Source organism: Epinephelus moara, chromosome 2 (assembly GCF_006386435.1).
Source record: "Epinephelus moara isolate mb chromosome 2, YSFRI_EMoa_1.0, whole genome shotgun sequence".
NCBI lineage: Eukaryota > Metazoa > Chordata > Actinopteri > Perciformes > Serranidae > Epinephelus > Epinephelus moara.
Genome location: NC_065507.1, coordinates 22,815,819 through 22,838,465, shown reverse-complemented (window position 1 = coordinate 22,838,465; position 22,647 = coordinate 22,815,819). Strand labels below are relative to the sequence as shown.

Below are 22,647 nucleotides of genomic sequence, written 5' to 3'. Positions count from 1 at the left end.
GTGTGTGTGTGTGTGTGTGGGTGTGTGTGTGTGTGTGTGTGTGTGTGTGTGTGTGTGTGTGGATGTGGGCCGGCATGTGTTTATTAGCTTCTGTAAGCAAATGGGGCCTACTATATGTGTCTTTTCAAAATGTGTTTTCTTCTGACATAAAAGGAACAGACAAGGACGGAAAAAAAGGAAGAAGAAAGTGTAAAGAAATGAGACAAAGTAGAGGAGCATTGAAATATAGTCACGGGGAAAGCAAATATAGAGGAGGAGGGGGAGCTCTGATAGACTATGAAACCTATTGATTAGTGCCATTACACTGCGTGCAATATCTTCCTGTCGCCTTTCCTCTTACACTCGCACACACACAATGCAAGAGATAAAAGAAAGTGTGGGAGCGAGGGAGGTAGAAAAGGGGGGAAAAAAGTATTGTGAGGAAGAGAGAAGAGGGATCGATCTGTTTTTAACAGCCAATCAATTTAACAACTCTGTTAATGGAGAGACACAGTGAGTTTGGGGCATGGTAAATGGGGTGGGGGGAAAACCTTAAAAGCCAAGTTGAGACTCTGCCGTACTTTGTGTGCACGGCGCACGCAAGACGTCCTTGACCATTTTATCAATAGTCTTGAATTTTAAGAAAGAGTTCATGTTAGGAAAGTGCAATCTGTTTTGTTTTGGTTTGCAGTACACCAATTACCAATAAAACACCATGAAAGGCTTTGTTTTTCTTCTCAGAATTTTAAGCTTTCTGAACGCTGGTTTGGGTGCTCGAGTGGTTCTGGTTCCCGCTACTAACCCCGGGGGAACAAAGAGTGTGAATGTCATAAAGTGCCACTTCACAGCGAAGAGTGCTGACATGGAAAAGCTTCTGTTCTCATCCTCGCCACCACTATAAGATCGATAATGATAGATGCCCACAGCTCAAGTAATTGAAGCCACCTTATCTTACAGGTCCTGTTAGAAGCCTGCGTGGCTTTTAGTCAAGAGATCTCAAAGTGACCCTCGTCAGCCTCTCCTCTCTGTCATGACCCTGATGAATCACAGAGCGCTTTAGCCTCTACCACAGACCAAAAAAAAAAAATCACTATTTTGGTGCTTGCTGTGGCTGCAGAACACATTACAATCCCTGTCAGTATTTACAGTGCGTGGGTAATGCTGGGATTTGGAGGCTGCTGAGCGTTGTGGGAGACAATCCAGCTGTTTAGGGGAGAAGGGGGGAGTTTCCAGGCAAGGAGATTCACTAAACAGGATGATTATGTCAGGAACAGACTATGGAGGAGCCAGAGGGGGAGAAGTCACCCGCAAACACACACATAGATCACCGAGACACGTACTTTGCTGTGGATTCCTCATCATACTTGGTCTTCAAATCAAAGAGCTCGGCCTGAGTTGCTTCAAGTGCTGTAAAAGACAGGAAAAGGGTCATTGTGAGAAGTTGTAAGTTTCCCTGCTACAAGTCAGCGTCAGCCCTCAAATGAAGAAGTCATTTTCATGTATGAACAATACTTAGTGCCCTAAGGACATATTTCAAGACCAAAGGCAACTGCTCTTTTGCTGTCCTAGGTCCCAGACTTTGGAACAATCTCGCCTCTCCCATTGGATCAGCTGACTTTCAGAGCTGCCCTAGGTGGCGATGAGTTGCTAAAGGATTTTTGTTTTAGTATGTGCCTTATGTTTGTATGTATCTGGATTATTTTGTCTTATATGAAGTTGTGTGTGTATGCATATATGTCCTTTTTATGTGTGTGTGTGTGTGTGTGTGTTTATATGCATCTTACCACTCTATATATATATTTGTTTTATTAGTTACTTTAATGTTTCTTACGCTGCTTTTTTATCTGTTTTTATTGTCTTGTGAAGCACTTTGTTTCATCTGTTTTGAAAAGTGTTATATAAATACACTTACTAATAATTAATTAAGCTTACTGCTACAATTTTTACAGTTTCCTGACAAAGAAACATTTTTGTTGTTTCATGAGATATTTCTGTATTTGTTTTGTTGTCTGTGCTTTTCTCACTGGCCAGATGTGACAGTTATTTGTTATGTTGCTAGGCCACTTTTCACTGTGATCGAACCACACCCATCAAGTCAAGATGAAGCAGATTAAGGTTCTGAGTTTTCAATTTCACATGGGATGGTTATCCCCAAACATTACCAATGAATAAACATCCAGTGAGAATTACTTAAGATTTGAAACCCATCTTTTAGAGGCTTTAAAGCCGGCACCACCTTGAATTCAATAATAAGGCTGCCATTTTATCTGAGCTGGTTACAGGTCTATAAAGACTGAGTAGGCTGGTACCTGTCTGTAGGGACTGGGCCTTGTGTTCGGCCTCTTCCAACCTTGAGGACATGGAGTCCTGGCTCTCCTGGAGTTTCCTACAGAGGCAGACAGAAGGAGAGGAAAAAGACAGGCGGGAGCAGAGAGTCACAGATAGAGATACTGAGTCAGTAAATCTTGGGTTCACACTTTGTGGCAACTGCAACTATTCTCTATTTTCCCACCATTTCTGAAGTGTTTTCCCCACTAAAATCCTCCCAACACAACCCACTCCTCATTAAGCAGCCCTATTAGGCAGGAATGTCTGGCCACTGGGGCACACTACACCCGGGGGGAGAGAGAGGGAGAGAGAGAGCAAGGGTTGAGTAAGAGAGGGGGGGAGGGGGCGTCAGAAACCACAAGGATAAAATAGATTCATTCTTAGCATATAAAAAGTTGGGCTCTGCTGAGAAATTGCCACTGCGTGTAAAAACATCAATAATCTAGCACAAAGACGGTCTTTATGGCACTCTTTGATGCCCCCCTTCTCCGCCAATCTGTCTCTCCTGTCATCTCTATTTTTCTGCCCTCTACTTCATCCTTTCATCTCTCTCTCGCTTTCCCTCCTTCCCTCACTCCTTGCAGGATAAAATGCATCAGAGGTGCCATCCATTTACTGGCCCTCTCAGACACAGGAAGTCAGCTCTCTGCAGACAGGAAGGGGCCTATAAAACACTGACGTAAAGGAAATACAGTTGGACAATTGATCTTCTGCTGTACGTCTGAAAGGGGCAATGAGCTCTAACTCAGCAAACAAGATGATTGACAAGAGGGGAAATATGGGCTCTGTAATGTACGTTTAATAAACACAAATCTTACAAATCAACATAAAGTGGGCCAGAGATTTTCATCAGAGTGATGTCTGAGAACATTTCTTCAATAGTCTTTTAATAACTGCAGTGGAGTGTAAAAATATCAGCAGCATTTGTTGGCAGTGGTTTGTACTTTAGAATTAAAGCAGAATATGATGCAACTAAAAGAAAGTAATTTAAACTACTTATTTCTCTTTAGAAAAACTGAAAGTGACATAAAACTTTTTGATATGCAGGTAAAAGTTGCTGAAAAGGGTTTGCACGTTGTATCCAAATACTGCTAAGAGATCAACCACCACAGAGGAAGTAATTTCCTGTGTTACAAAATAAATAAATAAACTGATGCAATGGAAAAAAATGGGAGAATATCTCCCACTTCCTTTTTTTCTTTGAAAGGACATTTGTAGCCTACCATAATATATCATTATTAAATCTGCATGGTGGAGTGTGGTGAGGCTCTGGACATAGAGCAGGTCATCCACTTATTGGAAGATCAGTGGTTTGATCCCCGGCTCCTCTAGACCACATGTCGAAGTGTCGTTGGGCAACATACTGAGCCCCAAATTGCTCCCGATGGCTGTGCCATCAATGTGTGAATGTCCGACAAACTGAGTAGCAGGTGGCACCTTGTACAGTAGCCTCGGCCATCAGTGTGTGAATGCGTGTGTGAATGGGTGAACGTGACTTGTGTGTAAAGTGCTTTGAGAAGTCGGAAGACTAGAAAGGTGCTATACAAGTGCAAGGCCATTTACCATTAACAGTAAAAAATGCACATTAAAGGTACACTATGCAGGATTGTCTGGTACTGTTTGTTATTGCCAACGATAGTGAAAGTAAAAGCCAATCCCAGATTCATTCTCATTTTTCGGGTGCTGTGTCCCTTGGATGTCTGCTGCTTACAGTCTGGTACCTGGTCGCTACCTTTATATAAAGCTCACCTGAGCGCTGCAGAGGTACACGCCCATAAATGACAATACGGCAAAGATAAGAACATACAGGCAGAGAGCAGTGTCTCTGTGGAAAAATACGCTGCAACGCACTTCCAGTGGGTCATAAGTGTGTCTATACCAGTGGTTCCCAACTGGTGGGTTGCTGGTCCATTCTGAATGGACCGCAAGTGACTCATGAACGTGTCAAGTTTGTAAAAAACACACTTTATTTTAAAGTATAGTGAATGTCCTGCACAAGCTTTTATTTTGAAGTGCCATTATTTGCTGTAGAGTTGGTGAATAATGGACAGCTACTGAACAGAGACAGCAAACAAGCTTGAGGACATGGCCAAACCAAGTATGATGCTGAATATATTAACCTTTGTGAATAATGAGTAAGGAAAAATCTGGACCCCGTGGCTGGACCAGTTGGAAACCTGGTCTATACAACATTTTTTTTTTTAGGAAAAGCCAGCATATAATGTCTTTAGCATTGTGTTGTTGACCTCTACTGGCTGTACTGAATTCTCTATTAGTTTTAAGACTTTTGGCAGTGCTGGGTTTCCTAGTTAAGAAGCATTTTTGGGTTTGACACGTCCATCACAGTCTTTAACTCCTGCTCACCCTCACTGTAAATGTGCTGTCTCTTTAAGCCCTGAGGCTGCACCAGCTAATCATATGAGTGCTCATCATCTCTCCTCAACCCTGCACACGTTTATTTATCCTCTTTCATTCTAAATAGGAGCACACAGTTATCCGAGATAACTACATTTAAGGTTGAAGAGTCAATTCTCCACCTGCATTTGAAAGACTGAACTTCTCGTGGATTCACATGATCATTTAAACTGGCCACCATCATATTAATCTGAATTTACTGGGAGACGCAGGAGGAACTGTGCCCAAGACTGTTTTTAAGTTAACAATGTTATAGCTGCCTTCATCTTAATGTTGAATGGGCTCCTTCCTGGCAAAGGACGGTATCAGAATGACTCATTTGAGCCTTTGTAAGAGTTAATATATCATCTTAGTAGTCGGCATTGTTTTTTAATGTTCCTTAAATATCTGGCAGCAATTTTGAGCTTATTTATTACTGCCACAGGCTTCCTGTGTATCTGAAAATCACACACATTAAAGTGGGTTTGGAAAGGAAGTAACCTATTAAATCAAAATGAATTACTTTGTATCAAAATAAAGCGACACCTCAGCATAATCTTTGTCATTATATAGTAATTTTGGTGGGTTTCATCCAGTAACCGTATATTTTCAGACACAGCAGATGTCTGTGGTGGCAATTATTCTAACAAACAAAGCTGAAAGATACTGTGGTAAAGACAGAAAATAGGAGTCTGAGGTGTTGATTCCCATCAAGAGAAGAATGGCAAGCACCCACATGACAAAAATGCTGGCTTTGTCTTTTCTGTATTTTCCATTCCTGCATTCTTCCGTAAAAGGGAGGGCAATGTCGGGGAAGCAATAAGCAGCAATTTGTTGATTAAACTGATAACTATGAGAAAAAGTCCAAGGACTATTAGCTGAGGAGAAATAATTAAGTCGTGAATAGCTCTGCTGAATAAAGGCAGAAGTCTGATTAGAATCATAGCAGGTCTGCCTACAATGACCCGAAGGCTTGACAAAATAATGCAGAGGTTGTTACTCCGCGCAATTAATCGACACATTATCGAAACCGCAATATGGCCAAGTGCAATATCCAAATCACAGCAGCTGCAATTTTTGGATCAAGATAAAATCTGTCACAACATATTGTTATAAATGAAGTACTGTGGAGCTACAGAGAAGCCCAGTTATACCTTTCCTTCTCTGCATAGTCGTTGTGTAGCTGGAGCTGCTTCTCTTGGGCCAGGTTCTCAGCTTGATTCTTCAGAGACTGTTCGTACTCGCGGATCTTCTCCTTCAAGGCCTTGATGGTCACCTCTGGAGGAGGAAGAGAGTCGGACGTCGTGAGAAAAGAGAGGAAGAGTTAAAACACGGGCAATTTGCAAAATATATAGACAACAGACTACAGCGGCTTCCAAGACGTGATAAATGGCAGTGATGACGATAATGCTTCTGATGAGGGGTTTGACCTTTGCTTAAGGAACAGCGTTTCATATCCTACATTCTTCCTCTGTCAGCACAGACGAAAGGCCTTGGCCCCTATGGCTCCTGCTTAATCTTTACATCCATGACTGGTATAGAATATTCAGCGTTCACCAACAGTAGATATGCTGTATTCATTAGGACTGCATTAGTGCTGAAACCCCATAACCTGCTGACGGCTGAGCTCTGTATGGGGCAGCCTGAAATAAATCTAACACATAACTGGGGTAATAAATAGGCCTCCATGTGTGTGTGTGCGTGTGTGTTTCTCAGAGAAAGATATAAGTGAGTGAGACAATGATAAAGAGCATTGCTGCTTGCCGCCTTTGACTGAGGGCTCTTAGCACTTTGTATGTGTGTGTGTGTATGTGTGTGCGTGTGATTTAAACTCCAGTCTCACTGCTCTGACACATAATCAATAGAGGAGAGTCCCCTCAGAGCCCTCTTACCCCTTAACTGCTTAACTGAACTTTAAACATTTAGGTTGCGGGGATCAATGGCCATTGCACTCTTTTGTATGTGTGTGTGTGCGTGCGTGTGCAAGTGTGCGGGCAGGTCGGCGTGTGCGTTTAACAGGAGTGGGAGTTCCACAGTGTGTTTTGGGGTTTAAATATCCCCCATCTATTGAGGCGGGAAGGAGGGATAAAGGATGAGGGAACAGGAAAATCAATGGCAGAATGGAACCCTGCCGCTATCGAGCTGTTCCAATTAACTCTCACTGAGGAAAGGGGGATTCCAAAACATTCCCTTCTCGCTCGCTCACTCCTCCTTTTCGACTGAAATTACACCACTTTTATTACTCCTTCTCACTCATCTCTCTGCCTCTGTCAGTTTTTCCATCTTTCTTTACCCTGAGGTAGCCTGTCGTTTTTTATTCATGAAACTGTGCCTCGTGTTTTTTCCCCCTGAAAACCTATTTGAAAATGTAAAACCTTGTACATTTTTTGTGTTTTTGAAAAATTTATAAGGCATTAAAATATGTTCAAATGTGGCCTCTTCCTTTGAAGAGGCCTTCTAAATATGTTGCTTTGACCTTATATTTGCACTTAAAAGTTCATCAGCTTGCAGACATTACGGTGAGGTTACCTTCGAGCATAGCAGAAATGGCTTCACTGCAATTTTTCTCTTCGCACATTTTTCATTTACACGTTTCTACCTTTTACATTTAACAGTGTGGAATTTCTCAAACTAGCAGCAGGAAGAAAATCTTAAAATAATTACAATATTACATCTTTTGTTGTAGCTTAACTGTAAAGTTAAAAAAAAAGGCATCTACCTTTGTACAATATTTCCATCTGACAGTGATTACTTGAAACTGCATTTTTACATTTATGACAAATCCAGTCTTTACACTTTCGCTCAAGGTCTGTATGTTCTTCTTTTCATTAATCTATTCTTACAAGGACAATGCTAAAGGTGGGGAATTTGCATTACAGGTTGTTCCACATGGGATGTATAAAATGACTATTTTGTGAAAATAAGGCACATGTGTTTTAGTATCTACCGGGCTCCAGACCACGACCATTTAGTCTCATTTTGTGACCATGGAGCACCAGTGTGACTTGCAAATATTAATATATGAACTGGAGCGTTGCTTGTTTCCCGCTCACAGTGAATAAATCCTTACGTCTAATGGTGCCGCTGTAACTGTTGAACTTTCTGCTAACATCTAAATGTTGGCCGGAGCACGTCCAATCCAAGCCAAGCCTGGTTTTTCAGAATAAAAGCACCAGTGGTTCCAGTTATTACATTATAACAATATTCTATCAAACTTTATTATAACAGTTCTGAAACTTTATTTAAATGGTATTTTATTTTATATCAATACTTATTTTACTTTATTATAAGAGTATTTTAATCAACATAATTATAACAGTACTTCACATAATTATTGAGATGTATATTGTGTATCGAGATACTGCCGAAAAGTATCACCCAGCCCTAGACAATGCCCGTTGTTCAGCATCACTGTAAAGGTGCCAGTGTTATCTAAAAGGCCGTTGTCCTTTGGCCAGATGTTAAATTACTCATTCAAATACCAACATGCGTATGCAGTTCTTTCTCAACAGAGCAGCCTGCTTCACCATATCAGTTTTGTTTCGGTCACATGGGTGTATTCTGCACATTAAGTGGCTATAAATATAACTTTAAAACACTCCTGAACTACAGTAACACTAGTAGAGGTATATGAAATTTTCCTATGTGCTTATCTATGATTAATTGTGTGCCCTACATTCATGCTCCTCTCAAAGTCAGAAAAATCCCAAACTGCGTGCCTTTGCATGTATCCTGTCTCTAACCTTGGTTTTTGACCTCTGCAAACTCTTTGTTGTAGTCCTCCAGTGTCTCTCGAAGTTTGGTGTTCTCTGTCTCAATGTCGTGCATCCTCTGGAGCTTCAGCTGCAGCTGCTGAGCCAGCTCCAGCACAGGTACAGGATCTGGCAGAGACAAAACACACCACGTTAACACAGTGCAAAGCAGATTACACAAACAAGGGTGGCGAGGTGGCGTTGCGAGCTAGGAATAACTACATTCAAGGCCCTGTGAGAGGGAGTGTTTGCCCTGGTGAAGTGTCCTTGAGCAAGGCAATGAATCTCGTGCAGTTCCAGGAGAACTGTTCTGGAGCCGACCCTGACCTTTGATCTCCCTGTGGAGGATTACTGGTTCCGGCAAGGACCGAAAAATATCACAATTACTAGCAGTATTATGACCAGGTGAGTTCCATGTACAGTCACTGATGCATCGGACATCTTTAGGTCAAAGCTTGACTGTATTTGAAGAACTAATTTTATCATCTAATACTTGATAATCACAGATTAATAAATGATCAAAGGGATCTGTGGATATTTTAATAGATGTGCAAAAGCAATATATTTCATAAGATTCCACTGTTCTGTGATTTGTAAATTATAAATATTATTGTTCAACTGTAATCTTTATCATGAACCTTTAACAGCCACATGTGGATATTGTTCAATACATTGTTATTGAATTTTAATTATTCTCAAGTGTTGATAACAACCTAAAAAATCCAGTATTGTTCTGACTCTATGGTAAATTCGTAGAAAGCATTAGTGTACTTCACTGATAAGAAAGAGAAGAACAGAACAGAGATCTGGTTTGCTTATCAAAACACGACACTGAAAGGTCGTGGTTAGTGTTCACATTCTGTTTATCCATGAAGGTTATTGAATGATACACTATCAGCCATTGTATCAACATGGACTATTGTCGGTGTATGAGATACACTTTGGTTTTGAGTGGGGGGAAAAATTCATGCGTCAACTGCTGACACAGCAAGGGAACTGGATAACTTGTAGAGAGACACAGACAGTACCACAGATGAGACGCATTAACGACAGAGATTACTGGGCTATGATCAGTTAAAGTGTTCACTATGATGCAGCTTGAAAGCGAGAAAAAAGAGAAACATGGCAGCAGACAGATGGACAAAGTGGAGTCGTAAAACAGGCAATGCAAAAGGTAAATAAGAGATTAAAGAAACGAGAGACAGAAGGAAGAAAGACAACTTTCTGGAGGCATTTTACCAACATCTCTGTGAACACACAGCAGGGTTAACTGTCAGTGTGATGAAGAGAGCCCTGTCAGTCAGGCCAATCACATCTGATTGGTGCTCATGGGTGGCAGACTGGTGACAGGCAGCCAAGAGACGCAGGCGACGCTCATCAGCATGCCAGCTAAAAGAGCAGTTTGCGTGTGTGTGTGTGTGTTTATGTGTGTGTGTGTGTGTTGTACAGATAAGAGGAACTGACAGCTTACAGCTGGGGGTAAGGGCTGTGTATGTGTGTGTGCGTTTGTGTGTGTGTGTCTCATGTCTGACGCAGTTAGATATCTTAACTATGCTAATGAGAGATCAGCAGAGAACGATTGGGGAATTTCATGCTGATTTTGTGCTGTCAAGGTGACACACCATGCAGGGCTAAGCTCTGACACACACACACACACCTTGTCGCACACACACGTGCACACTTGTATAGTCTCATACAAATACACACAAGTACAAACAAACATTAAGGAACATAACTCTGCGCCCTGAATTTGGACTCCTATCTGCTGCGGCGCCCTTGAAAATCAACTTTCTCTCCATCTTATCAGACCTTCGTCCTTCACATAGGCCCCCCTCCAAATCAACTGTACAGCCTGTTAAAAGCAGTTTGACTTGTGGGCCACTGGTGCTGAGCGCTCTCGCCAGACACCTTTAATCTAAAGCAGAGCACACTGGGCTGACTAACCAGGCCTTCAGTTGATAGAAGACAGAACAAAACACACTGTTTCCTCTTTCAAGACTGCTGCATTAGTCAGGCTGGTCTGTGTCTGTGTGCGTGTGTGCATCAGGCATTACATCATTGTCTCGCTGCAAGTTAAGAATAGCCCCGTCAGAGCTGGCGCTGACTTATTGGGAGCAGTACAATCCAAAGATATTACTGTAGGTCTATCCATGTGGGAATATGATGACCTCCTTACGCTATAGATGAACTCAACTTCTCTCTCATTTCTACATACACGGCCCCTCTAGGGCTCCCATACAGCTGAAATCTCCAACCAGTAGCTCTGTGGCCTCTGTGTGTGTGTTCTGCAACACTCGGTGCTGCGTGTCCCTCCACGGCCTCAGTGTGCTGAACGTGACTGCTCATGTGTGCACTTTGCGGCAGCCAATCGTGGGCGCACTTGTCATCCGTATCAGGACGCACCTTCTGTTAAGACCCTCTAAAGGCTTCACCAGTGGGGATGAGATCTCGTGGGGACATATTAAGGCGTCGCACACGCCTGGATGCACAGTGAAGGAGCACCAGAGGGACGGTGTCATGCTTTTTCTCTTCCCCTGTTGGTGCTGTCTGCATGGATAAGGGGGTCTCCTGATCATGTTTTTTGGACTCCGGAGGTGTCTAGACAAACACACTTACACTGACACACACGAAGATGCACGCAGCGCAGACATGAAACGCAGTCTTACCTGGGACATCGATTATTTTCTTGTACACGTTCAAGAAGGCGGCCTCTGCTTCTTTACTTCTCTTACTCAAAGCATCAATCTGCAGGGAGAGAGAGAGGGGGGGGGGAAAGAATAGTTAATTGTCAGTTACACAACCTCAGAAACTGGGTGTCACATCCATACACTCCAAAGGAAGGCCCATTAATTTCACAGTAAGAGTCGTCTATATATCTGTCTTTCCTCACTATGTGTCGGTATGCTGAATGCGATCGCGGTTGTCTTGACAGTGGCTGCGTTGGTGTTTCCTTCCCGTGAAGTCAGTTCAGCTGTTCAGCTGATGACTGATGCGTTTCGTTTGCCGCGTGCCCGTGCGTATCCGCGTCCGTCTGTCCTCCAGTGTGTGTGCCTAACTTCGTCTGTCCGTCGGTTTGTGTGTGTGCGTGTGCAAATGTGTGTGTTCGTTTCCCCTCCAGCACGCTGACATCATTAAACAGCTGGCTCAGTCTTTCCAGCCACAGCAGGGGCAGATTATTCAGTCAGCTCTTAGCAGCAATACAGTGTGGATCCATTACTGATGCAGCCATTAACACAAGAGGGCACGGCATGCATTCCATCACCGATATTATTGAAATGGACAGCATTAGATTGGATCCATAAGAGATTAATTCTAAAAATGATACTGGGGGAACTTTTACACTGTTTTCAATGCTGAAACATTAGGCAGCATGCTCTACTATAGTCTCTGTGTCACACTTCAATATGAGAAGCAGACAGAGTAGGCGAAACGCATCTGAAATCAAGTCTAAATCGAGGGAAACAGATGCCAAATAAAGACATTCAGAGGGTGCTACTGTACTGGGCAGAGCTACAGCTGACTACTCTGGCTCACGCACTCAGACTAAACAGCCTTGTGTTTCTCTTCCAACTCCTCCAGCACATTCACTGAGAGAAAAGGAATAAAGACAAAAGCCTATATAAGTCCAAATATAAAGTCTTCACATTCCCAGCCAAGCCAGTAGTGTAGTTGATGGGTGGTTTAGGGGTTCTTGCCACTGTAAACAGAGCGGGCTACATGTAATACTGCCTGGGCTCCTATGGGAACCTAATAAATCTCTTCACATGGCTTTGATTCATCTCTAGTTTTTTAGCCGCAAAACATCTGGCCCTGAGTAGGCTGGTGCCAGCACCCCTCCCTCTTCCCCACCCCCACCCCCCCCCCACCCTTTATTTCTCTATGTCTTTCTCTCAGTCTCTCTCTGTGGAATTCTCCCTCTTGTCACTTCCATGTTCTCTGACTCATTTTTTTTTCTTTCCCTCAATCTTTTTCAGTGTCAGTCTTTCTCACATGCTTCTGTGTCACACACTTCTGCCTATCTGGCATGTACAGGGCTCCTGTCTCTCTCCCTTCCTCTCTCGCACTCACACACACACCCGCGCGCACACACTTCCCTACTACTATATCTCATTCTCACATCATGCTGCATCATGTACTTTACCCTCTTCATGTGCTATGTGACATTGAGCGATCAGGATCCTCAAATGCAAGGCCACTAATGGGAGATTACTGATGCTGAGTACTAATACCTCTCACACACCAACACCAGACCTGTTCATCAGTGTCGACATGTGTGTTCACGTGTGTATATATTTAAGACTGTGTGATCAGAGTACCACCACATAATCTCATGATAAAGAAGAAACACACACGCTCACAAAACCAACGCAAAAATGATCTGCCGATGGCAGTGAAGGAAGCCGGCTGCGTGACTGTACAATGACTGGGCCAAGGTCAGTGGTACAGCAGCTTTATATAGCCCAACATGGGAGGCAGGAAATAGACATTTAATGTAGGACACACCCTACAGTTAGAGGCAGGTTAACTGCAGGACCAGAGCCATTAGAAGACCACCCAGGATTTGCAAATACAATCCTGCTGTTCCAAACTGCAGCTCTTTCAACCAATCCCAATGACATCTGCTATTACATGCTCCCCTGCCCCCATCCCACACACGCACACACACACAGACCAAGCAAAACAAATGAAGTGACACAAATGATACCTCACCAGTATCAGTAGGTTACTGATGAGAAGTGCTTGCAATTGCAAAAGGTATCCCTGACACATCCACACACACAAACACATACGTACATACGTCAGCACCTTGTGCCACCATCACTCAGCACCGCCTCGCTCCCCTATCTAACCCATAGTGTGTGAAGGGCATCAGGCTGACCTGCGTGTGTGTGTGCACGTGTGTGTATGTGTGTGTGGCCCCAGTGGAGTCTGATAAGGGGAGGCTATGGGAAGCAGAGACTGAAGCCTTGGATAATGGAAAAGCTTATCTGATCGATGGACCAACAAGGAACACTGAGCATGCAACATACACACACAAACACACATACACGCACACACATAACCCGTTTACCAAACTGAGGCCTTGTGGAAACAGTACTGTTATTGGTAATAATTATGACCTGAGGGCATCCACCTTTCAATGACAAAGATTAAACAGAGTATCAAGACCTCCAAGTTCCTGGGATAAAACTTTTTATTGTGCGGCCCAGGTTCTACATTCACTTAGTAAAGATTCAAGCTCCGAGGGTAAAATGCTTAGGGATGAGTTACTGTGGGACTTTAACAGGAAGACCCTCTGGTTTCTGGTGCTGTCTTGTCCTTGATCAAAGCACGGCGGGGTAAGCAAACAAAGACAGGCTAAAATTACACATTCTCAAAGCTACTCATGTTGTGGCATGCAAGCGCGCAAAATAGTCGACTGATTGATGGGCTGCTCTAAGACTGGCGCGGGTGTACAGTATTATCTCAATAATCATAAGATAATGTCTCTCTCAGTTCCGCGACCACCCACTATGTGCCTCAGCGTGTTCTGGTGTGCACGCCGTCGAGGTGTGTCAACATGAGGATGGTGGAAACAGCTGACAAAGCCGCAATTATATTGCTGCCGTTTCTATTCTCTAAATAGACTGTGGATCATCAGCAGAACATGGTGGGACCACTATAAATTACAGCATTTTTACATAACCACTGGCTGTGGTTGCTGCTCTAACACAAGAATATGGAAACTAACCCAGTGTTAAACTGTAATATTCTATGGCCAGTAGCAAAGCAGCCCTGTCACTATCTATTGAGATGATTCTGTTTGCGTGCATGTGTGTGTCCATGTGTGTGTGTGCGCTGGGGAAGAGACACTGTTGGGCTAAATGTCCACCCACTCCAACCCCAAATAACGCCCCAGTCTAAACCAGCCGCTTCCACTCCTACCCTCTGACTTTCACATATGGGAGTGAACTGGAAATGCATGGCTGCCAGAAAGGAGGAGTCATGATGGAAATAGGCCAAAATGATGGAGGAGGAGATAGAGGGGAACGGTGGGAGTATGATATAGCACGCACGCGCACACACACACACACACACACACACACACACACACACACAAACACACACAAAAGTCACCTCTTATAGGTCAAGGTACATCGAAACCTAGGGCGCAACATTAAATTGAAAGTAAATAAATGAGCCACAGTGAACAAAACTGGCTCATGATTCACCAGATCAACAAATAACCCCACCGAATCATGCAGACAAACAAAGTCTGAGGAAATAGCACTCGGTGAGTTGTGACTGGCTAGAGCCGGGGTTTTGTGGTGCCTTTTTTTTTTTTTGCAGGATGCAATTTAAACACACCCTCGGGCTACAGGACTTCATGAATAGGACAGAAAATCAAGAGCAGAGCAGAGCGAAGAAAAGAGGGAGAGGAAAGAGGGGAAATGAGATAGTGGCAAGAGGGAGAACAGGGGATGGCAGAGAGAAGAGAGGAGGGAGAGAAGTGAGAGAGAAGCGATGACGATTTAAGAGGAAAGACGAAGGCGGAAAAAGGGGAGAGAAGGGGCAGTGAGAGAGGGAGCAGGACCAGTCGACGAATGTCAGACAGGCTTTATAAAATGCACTGTTTGAATGTTGAGCTGGAACATGTGAGTCAATCACTGTGTCAATATGAATTCCCAATAACACACTCACCTCTCCTTGGAAGCTCTTAAGCAATGGGGCGACCTGTTTCCGGAAATCCTAAAAAAATAAAGAGAGGAGGGGGTTAGTAATAGGGACTCTCAAAATTGAGAAAATCAACAGTTAATACATAGGAAGATGTGGCAGTAACAACTCATACATGCACAAAATTCTCCAGTTTTTGCCCTTATTCCTAAAAAAAAACAATACTCCTACTAAGCTGTTTCCATGGCTGATGAAAATAAATATTGCGTTAATATTCCCGTTTACACGCAGCCATGCATACTCTGAATTACGTGCCTTTACATGCCATTATCACAACAAAATATGGAAAAGTAGAACAGCTGGTGCTGCTTGTGCCATTTTGCATGTAATGCATCAAAAGGAGAATTTTTTCAAAGTTTTTCCCTGGTGGCGAACTTGTTCCGACTGTGCGAACACAGTCTCCTCCTTGAATTTTTTTAGCTACCTGCTTGAAAAGGTTGGTGTTGCGATATCTACAAATATCCAAGTCTCTCATAATGATTAAAAGTGGGTGTGTTTCTCATTCTGACCAGAAAAGTGGGGCTTTTCTTTTGAGCATGCGTCTCTACCCGAGCCTTGCAACCTGTTGGCGAGTTGGTATGTTTACAACATATTCATGGCAACGCACAGAGCTGACCGTAAACAGGCAGGAAGCTGTCTGCAGCAAATTAAAACAATGGAGACACATACACTAACTGAACTGTATACAGTCCAAACAAAGCCCCTAAAACCCAATTAAACCGACATTTGTGATATGTCTCAGCTGGAGAATGCTAAATTTGGGAAAAAGCCTAATTCGGAATAACCAAATGTAATATGCTGTTCACCTGACCTGCATCGAATTCAGAATATTGTCATATTGGGAATAACAGTGGAATATTAGTGTGCATGTAAACATAATGACTAATGTTCAGAGGCAGTGAAAACCTACTGAGCAGACCACATGATCAAAGAAGTCAGTCACTGAATCCAAGCAGCGACCACTCTCGCCACTGCCGATGAATAATGAGTGATGCGTGAGCGAGTGATGAACATGAGGGTAGGGAGGAGGCCAGGTTTGTACCCTGAGGTGCTCTGGCGGACGGCGTTTCTCACAAGAACAGGTGCAGCACCACCTGGGCCACCCAGAGGCACCACTAGTGCGTGTGAGACAGAGAGTGAATGAGCCACAGAGTAGGACTACAGTTAATGCAAATTGTCTCCACGCACCAAGTTTTTACTATAAAGCAAATGCTTTTCGTCCTGCAAGTCCCATTGCATGACTTTCCAGTACGAGTCAGCGGTTTCAGATTAGATAGCCAGTCGAGTATGTATCAGGGGAACATGCAAATCACCATGCTGTTAGCTGAGCCTACATCCTGACAAACTGCACTGAAGCGTACGGTAAAAAGCATGGCAGAATAGGACATTCTGTACAGGAACATTTGATTTGCACAGTTTGTGGACACACACACATAACACAAAACTGCCTAATAAAGATGTGAAGTAGGGCACCGACAGATGTGTGCTCGAGAGACTCCGCGCCTTTTAGAAAACCTCCGCCTAAAAGCCTAACCGATGCTGCGGGGAGTGTGCATCCCAAACTGACCTGGGACCAGTGTCTGGGGCTGGGCCTAATCCCAGGTTGGTCCAGACAGGCTGCTTGTCTGGGGCTGAGGACAGGTCATGACCTCGGTGACCCTGCCCCATTGTTACCTCATCAGGGGTCGTTGTGGCTGTTTGTCTGGGCCAATTCAATATTCCCCTGCTGGGGATAATGACCTCCACCCCGCCCCCAGCCCCCCTCCTCTGCCTTGGCTCTCCCCTTCTCACACACACACACAGGACAAGCATGCGCAAGGAAAAAAAACAACAAAAAAAAACAAAACACCCACACAAAAACACCAGAGCGGCGTCAGCTCTGTCATTTGCATTAGATTTTGATTATATCCTAATTTTCCATTCAGTTTCCTTTCAGTTAGTTTTAAGATGACCCGCACTAGTTCCTGTTGGGATAAATACAAAGGTGTTTTTAGCTCCCACTATTTTGTCAGAGCCAAGCAAAATATGCTCAAATGTGTCTGTAGTATTAGTGTAAATCAGCGTATAAAACCTTTTCATTTCCCTATTTTACACTTGCAGTGTGCCATTATCACAGTGGCTTGAAACATATGTAAATATTTATGACCAAAAAAAGAACCCTCTGTATAATGTAATGCAGTCTACTCCTGTAGTCCTGCAATAATTACTACCTTTGTACAAATCATAACGTTCAACTTTTGTTGAGACTGCATCTGCATGACGTGCTGCCTCAACACTGCCATAATAGTCTGAAGTTGCTGTATTAATCTTTTTTGAACGTTTTAGGCAGAATTAATTAAATTCCTGATGTTATTTGAGTTTAGACGTTTATCCTCTCATCTTGCATTTTTGTAGTCTAAGTTTTGGGGGTTGACTAAACACTGCAGTTTGACAAGCTTGCGCACACACACACACTTCCTTACGAACACACACATTAAACCCACAAAAACAAACACATTTAAATAACTGGCAGAGTCGAGCCACTGCTTTTGCTCAACACCCGAGCTCTGAACCCCTTTGGACCACTCTCTGGTGCTCCGCCCCCCTGCCCCCTCCACTTCTAAAGATTTATGACCATATAACATAACAATGTACACAGACACCATGGTCAATCTGTGTGTGTATGTGTGTGTGAGAGTGTGTGTAGCGAGGGGAGTGGAGGGGGCCAGGCAGCAGGAGATGGATGGCTGGTGTGTGAGCTGCCGGCAGACAGCAGACAGGCCAGCCCGAGGAATCCTCCGGGGAGTATGGAACTCCCATTCGCTGTCTGTCTGCCCTGCAGCTAAACACAAACGTGTGTATGTGCATGCGTGCGCACACACACACAAGCACACACAAAGTTGTTTTACTACCACTGCCTCTGGCTAGCAATCTTTGGGACATTTTACAACCATTCCCACCCTTGCCTTTATAACAGTGTGGTAGAAGAGTCTTGACTAACTAAAAGGAAATTAAGAAGTGGATGAATAATTCAGGCAACTTAGGAAGCACAGTGAGATGTAGTCTCCAAAAAAAAAAAAAAAATCAACAGTGTGTCAGTCCTAATGAATTATGAAAACTTTGTTTTCACGCTGCATTTCTTTGCACTACTTTCAAAATGCTACAAAAGCCTGCGTGTGTGTGTGTGTTATTATGCAGACCATGAGTGCAGTTCACACCGAGTACAGCTCAGCAGACTAGACACAGTCAACGTGGGCCGGTCTCCTGGTTGTTGAATAATGGATCAGAGACGGACTCCCGCTCAGCCTAATGCAGTCTGATCTGATGTGACTGTGATCTCCGCTGACTGGTGCAGACCACAGAGAGCTGACAGCCCGCTCTATAGGCTGGTCAACCACACACGCACGCACGCACGCACGCACGCACGCACGCACGCACGCACGCACGCACGCACACACACACACACACACAAGAGACAGAAAACACAGCTCTGCGAACACACACACAAGACGATCGGGGCATTTTTAATCAAGCGCAGGCCATCACACGTTATGAACCAGCCTATTTGGTAGGCAGCCTTGATGCTCATACACCTCGAATGCCGGGATTTTTAGTGCTGATTCCTATTGAGCCTGTTACAGCCCTGTAATGAATCCTGTCGCTCGTCTGGCCTGGCTCAGATTCCTCCTCCACATACCAGGGAGATGCCAGGGGCCACACAGACGCCAGAGGAGCCTTCCTAAATCACAGCCTTGTTACACTGATGAATGTGTGTGTCCTGTTCTGTGATCTAGGCTATCTGCCTCTGTGTGTTTGTGTGTGCGCCTCTGCTTCTCTGCATGTTTTCTTTGTGTGTCTCTCTCTCTACCTCGGTGTGTGCGTGCGTCTGCCTCGCCTCCTGTGTGTTGCTAGTTATGTGGTTATACTTGAAAATGAGATTAGAGATGAATGTGTAGGGTAAAGTGAAATTAGCATCTTCTGTATGCAGGTACAGTTTCCTCTGGTGTATATTCCTCTACACCGGGTGGGCTACAAGCTGAAGTCAATAGTCACAATCCTCATCCTGTGGTAACTATAATAGGCCTACTGTCAACTCCACCGAGAGTTGACAATTTTCTATCCACAGTCTACTCCATTCATACATAATTCATACTACCATCAATAATTCACCATGGTGACATTACCAATAATAACACAACAATACTTTGTTTTCGCTGTGTGGTTTAAAATGTGTTGCCTTGGTAACAGAGATGAAACAAATATTCCCAGGAGGAATGATGGGAACACAGGAACAGGACAGAATTCCCTCCTGATCCCACTTAGTAGTGTTGTCACACTCTTTCTTTCTCTCCCTCCTGCTCTGCCTCTCTCTCATTTCTCTCTCTCTCTCACATACACACTCACGGACCACACTTTCCGCACGCATAAAAAACTAGGTCAGATAATACAAACTCCTGAGGGGTTTTCTGTTTTGTCTCTTTAGGATTTCAGGGAAACTAATGGAGAGACTATTTTTGGGAGCCAAGCCCGCATCTCTGCACCGTCTACTCCTCCCCTGCTTTCTCAGTAAATAATCACGGCTACATTTATGAAGAGGAGAGGAGACGCAGAGAAACACTGAGGCAAATCAGGATTGTCAAAAGAATCGCGGGATGTATGCGTGGCTGTGTGTTGGTGCGTGTCTGTGAATATCTGATTTTCTCACCTCTGGTGTGTTCTTCTTGAACTCGCGGCTCAGGTCGATTAGTTTCTTCCTGGACTGTTCACTCTCGTCCTGTCTGTTGGCAAGCTGTGTGGCGGTGGCGTCTAGTTCTTTCTGCAACACAAACAAACAACTTTTTTAGTTTTAGCTGAGAACAGAGTGGCTCATTTTATCATACTTGTCATTACTGTCTCTGTCATTATAATCAGCATCATTGTTATCATTCAGAATAAAAAAAGACAGGAGCTGCTTTCTGACTAGACAGCAGACTCCTTGACCCATCTGGCGTGCTGCAGACTACCCGTCCTGCCTCAGCTGAACTTGGCCAGTGTGTTGCAGCAGCAGAAGCAGAGAGCAGAACCGCAACACCGATGTCCCGCCAAGGAAAACCCAGCTCCACCAGTAGTTTGATCTGCTACCAGCGCAAGCAATATCTGGAGCTATTCAGCCTGTCAGTCAATCAGTTACCACTGTGTCGGGCATGACAGCTTATGTAGCAATAGACTACTAGTACTACTGCGTACACAGTTCACAACAATTATTGACTGTCTGCACCAGACGACCCCTCCCCTCCCCACATAACAACAGCACAATTATCAACAACAGCAGTGTTGTCAAGACTGAGGCAGGGCCCGCCTTTATCCACATCCATTTTGCATTGTTATTAATAGCTATTTATGGGACTTGTTCCAGATGATGGGCCAAGTGCTGACATTAACAAGACGTTCAGGCCTTGTAAAGATTGTATCTCTCTCTGCTGAGTGTGTGAGCATTGCTGGATTATGTTTCTGTTGGATTCTTGCCTCCTGTCACGCTCACTCCTTTTTTCCCCCTCATTTTTCCGTACTCCCTGCAGATCATCCACTCACTCATTCAACCAGCAGTACCTTCGCCTCCGTTTAAATCGCTCTCCTCTCCCTTTACTCCGCCTCCCCCTTTTCTTCTGCCCCCTCCCATCCACCTCCTGTGAGGCCGCCCACCCCTGAGAGTGATTAAACGCTGCTGAAGGGCCGTTATGCTAACTAACACACTAATCATTTAATACACACATTACCACAGGGGCCCTTGTGGCTCAGTCTGCTGACAAGGTCCCAAAACACACTCACGCACACATGCCCACCTCCCCACATCGCCCACACCCCCGACGCACACAAGAAAATACAACCCTCTAAAGAAATAGTGTGATCAAGTACTAATTAGGAGATTTTTCCCCCGTCAGCATTAAGTTTAATTCCCTGACCAGCCGTGATCTCGTTTTATCCACAAACCATAAAAAAATATAACAAATGTTAGTCGACTGTCCTCTGCAATGGATTTTACGCAGCAGCACAGGACATTCGGGAAAAAAAAGACTGCTCACTTGCTTACATGCCATCTTGCTCTCGCTGCCCATGGAGCAGTTGATGTAGCAGCCTGTCTGCCCATGGCCATGGAGCAGCTGCACTATCTGTTAGTGAATTCGAGCGTGCGCAGAAGCCTGTGCAACGCTTGATGAAAGGAGGAACCTTATAAATTTTAATCATGTTAAATTAATTGTCAAAAAATGAATGCTCTAGTTCATGAATGGAGGTGTAATTATTATATTGGTAAGGATTAGCTACAGGAACAAGAATATAAGGCCCAGTTGGTTCAAGATACTAACATCAAATTTGGTAGATATTAATCACAATTTGACGTATTAGGCCTTAAGGCTAATACATCTTGAATCATTTAAATATAATGACTCACTGGAACACTTCGGTTTCAAGCCTGATCAGAATTCAGTAGGCAGAAGCAGCAATCAGGACAAATTTAGGTAAATCCCAAAAGCAAAATATAAAATAATGCCGTTAATCATTCAAGTCGTTAAACACGAGGAATGAATTTTGAAAATATAGATTACATGAGCTCAATCGCTGCAGAAGCAAAATACGTCAGGAGACCGATTAGTACAGGTTTTTGAATTCAAAGTGTGTGTGTGTAACGCAACCTCAGGACACAATTAAGTGCATGAACTTAAAAAATACAGCTTGAAAAAGTGCATTAAAACAAAATATACTGAAATGAAGTTTGGTGTGCAATATGTAAAAACATCACGGCCTCTAAAACACTGTTTCTCTTATGTGAGTTATGGGTTTATAGAAATAGGGGCATAACCTTTAGTCTAGTTAGAAAATATACAGCTCATGTTGTTGCTTGAGTTGAAATATATAACCTTGTAAAAAACACCTTCAATTAAATTTACTAGATTGCTCTTTGATGTGCTAATTAGCCCATGCAAACTTCAAGTCAATTACTTTCAACTTGTTTTCCAAAAGTCAAAAGGAATTCAACACAATAATCTATTCACATAAATTGATTAATGCGCCCTGTTTCAGGAGTAAAACTGAAATAACCACAGTCCTCCACTAGGGTTGTGCTTTAGGAGGTCATGTGCCAATCCCTGACGCCCTTGATTCTTTCCAATCCCTTTCCAAAACCCTGCACATATCCCAATGTGTTACCAAATCCCCATTCCTCCCCAAAAAATTCTCACTGCTAAGCTAAATAAACACATCACACATGAAAGAGGATTGATTCAATGCCAAGTGGGCAAGTAATTATGGGCATGGTCTCAGTTTGAAAAAAAAAAAAAAAAAGAAAGAAGAAAAAAAAAAAAGGACCCTCAGACTCAGTCAGGTTTTGACTATGCAGCAAACTCTCTGCCCACATCAGCAGACACAGGCAGACTTTACACTCATCTTGCTGATAGAGCGTAACATCCAAAAGTGCACATTCCCTGCTGCCTGCCCCTTGTTCACACACATCAAATCTTACTGA

The 22,647-nt window shown here is 43.6% G+C and overlaps 1 protein-coding gene across 3 annotated transcripts in view; it reads right to left on the bottom strand.

Moving 5' to 3' along the window:
- The window catches only part of cux1b (cut-like homeobox 1b), a 68,127-nt gene that overhangs the window by 28,924 nt on the left and 16,556 nt on the right, over positions 1 to 22,647 (bottom strand). For all 3 annotated transcript variants that reach the window (XM_050074107.1, XM_050074114.1, XM_050074123.1), the window contains exons 2-8: positions 19,852 to 19,962; positions 15,135 to 15,182; positions 11,120 to 11,198; positions 8,445 to 8,582; positions 5,856 to 5,979; positions 2,289 to 2,365; positions 1,320 to 1,386 (exon numbers count right to left, since the gene is read on the bottom strand). In XM_050074107.1, the coding sequence (XP_049930064.1) occupies positions 1,320 to 1,386; positions 2,289 to 2,365; positions 5,856 to 5,979; positions 8,445 to 8,582; positions 11,120 to 11,198; positions 15,135 to 15,182; positions 19,852 to 19,962 (644 nt within the window). The remainder of the gene's footprint in view (positions 1 to 1,319; positions 1,387 to 2,288; positions 2,366 to 5,855; positions 5,980 to 8,444; positions 8,583 to 11,119; positions 11,199 to 15,134; positions 15,183 to 19,851; positions 19,963 to 22,647) is intronic.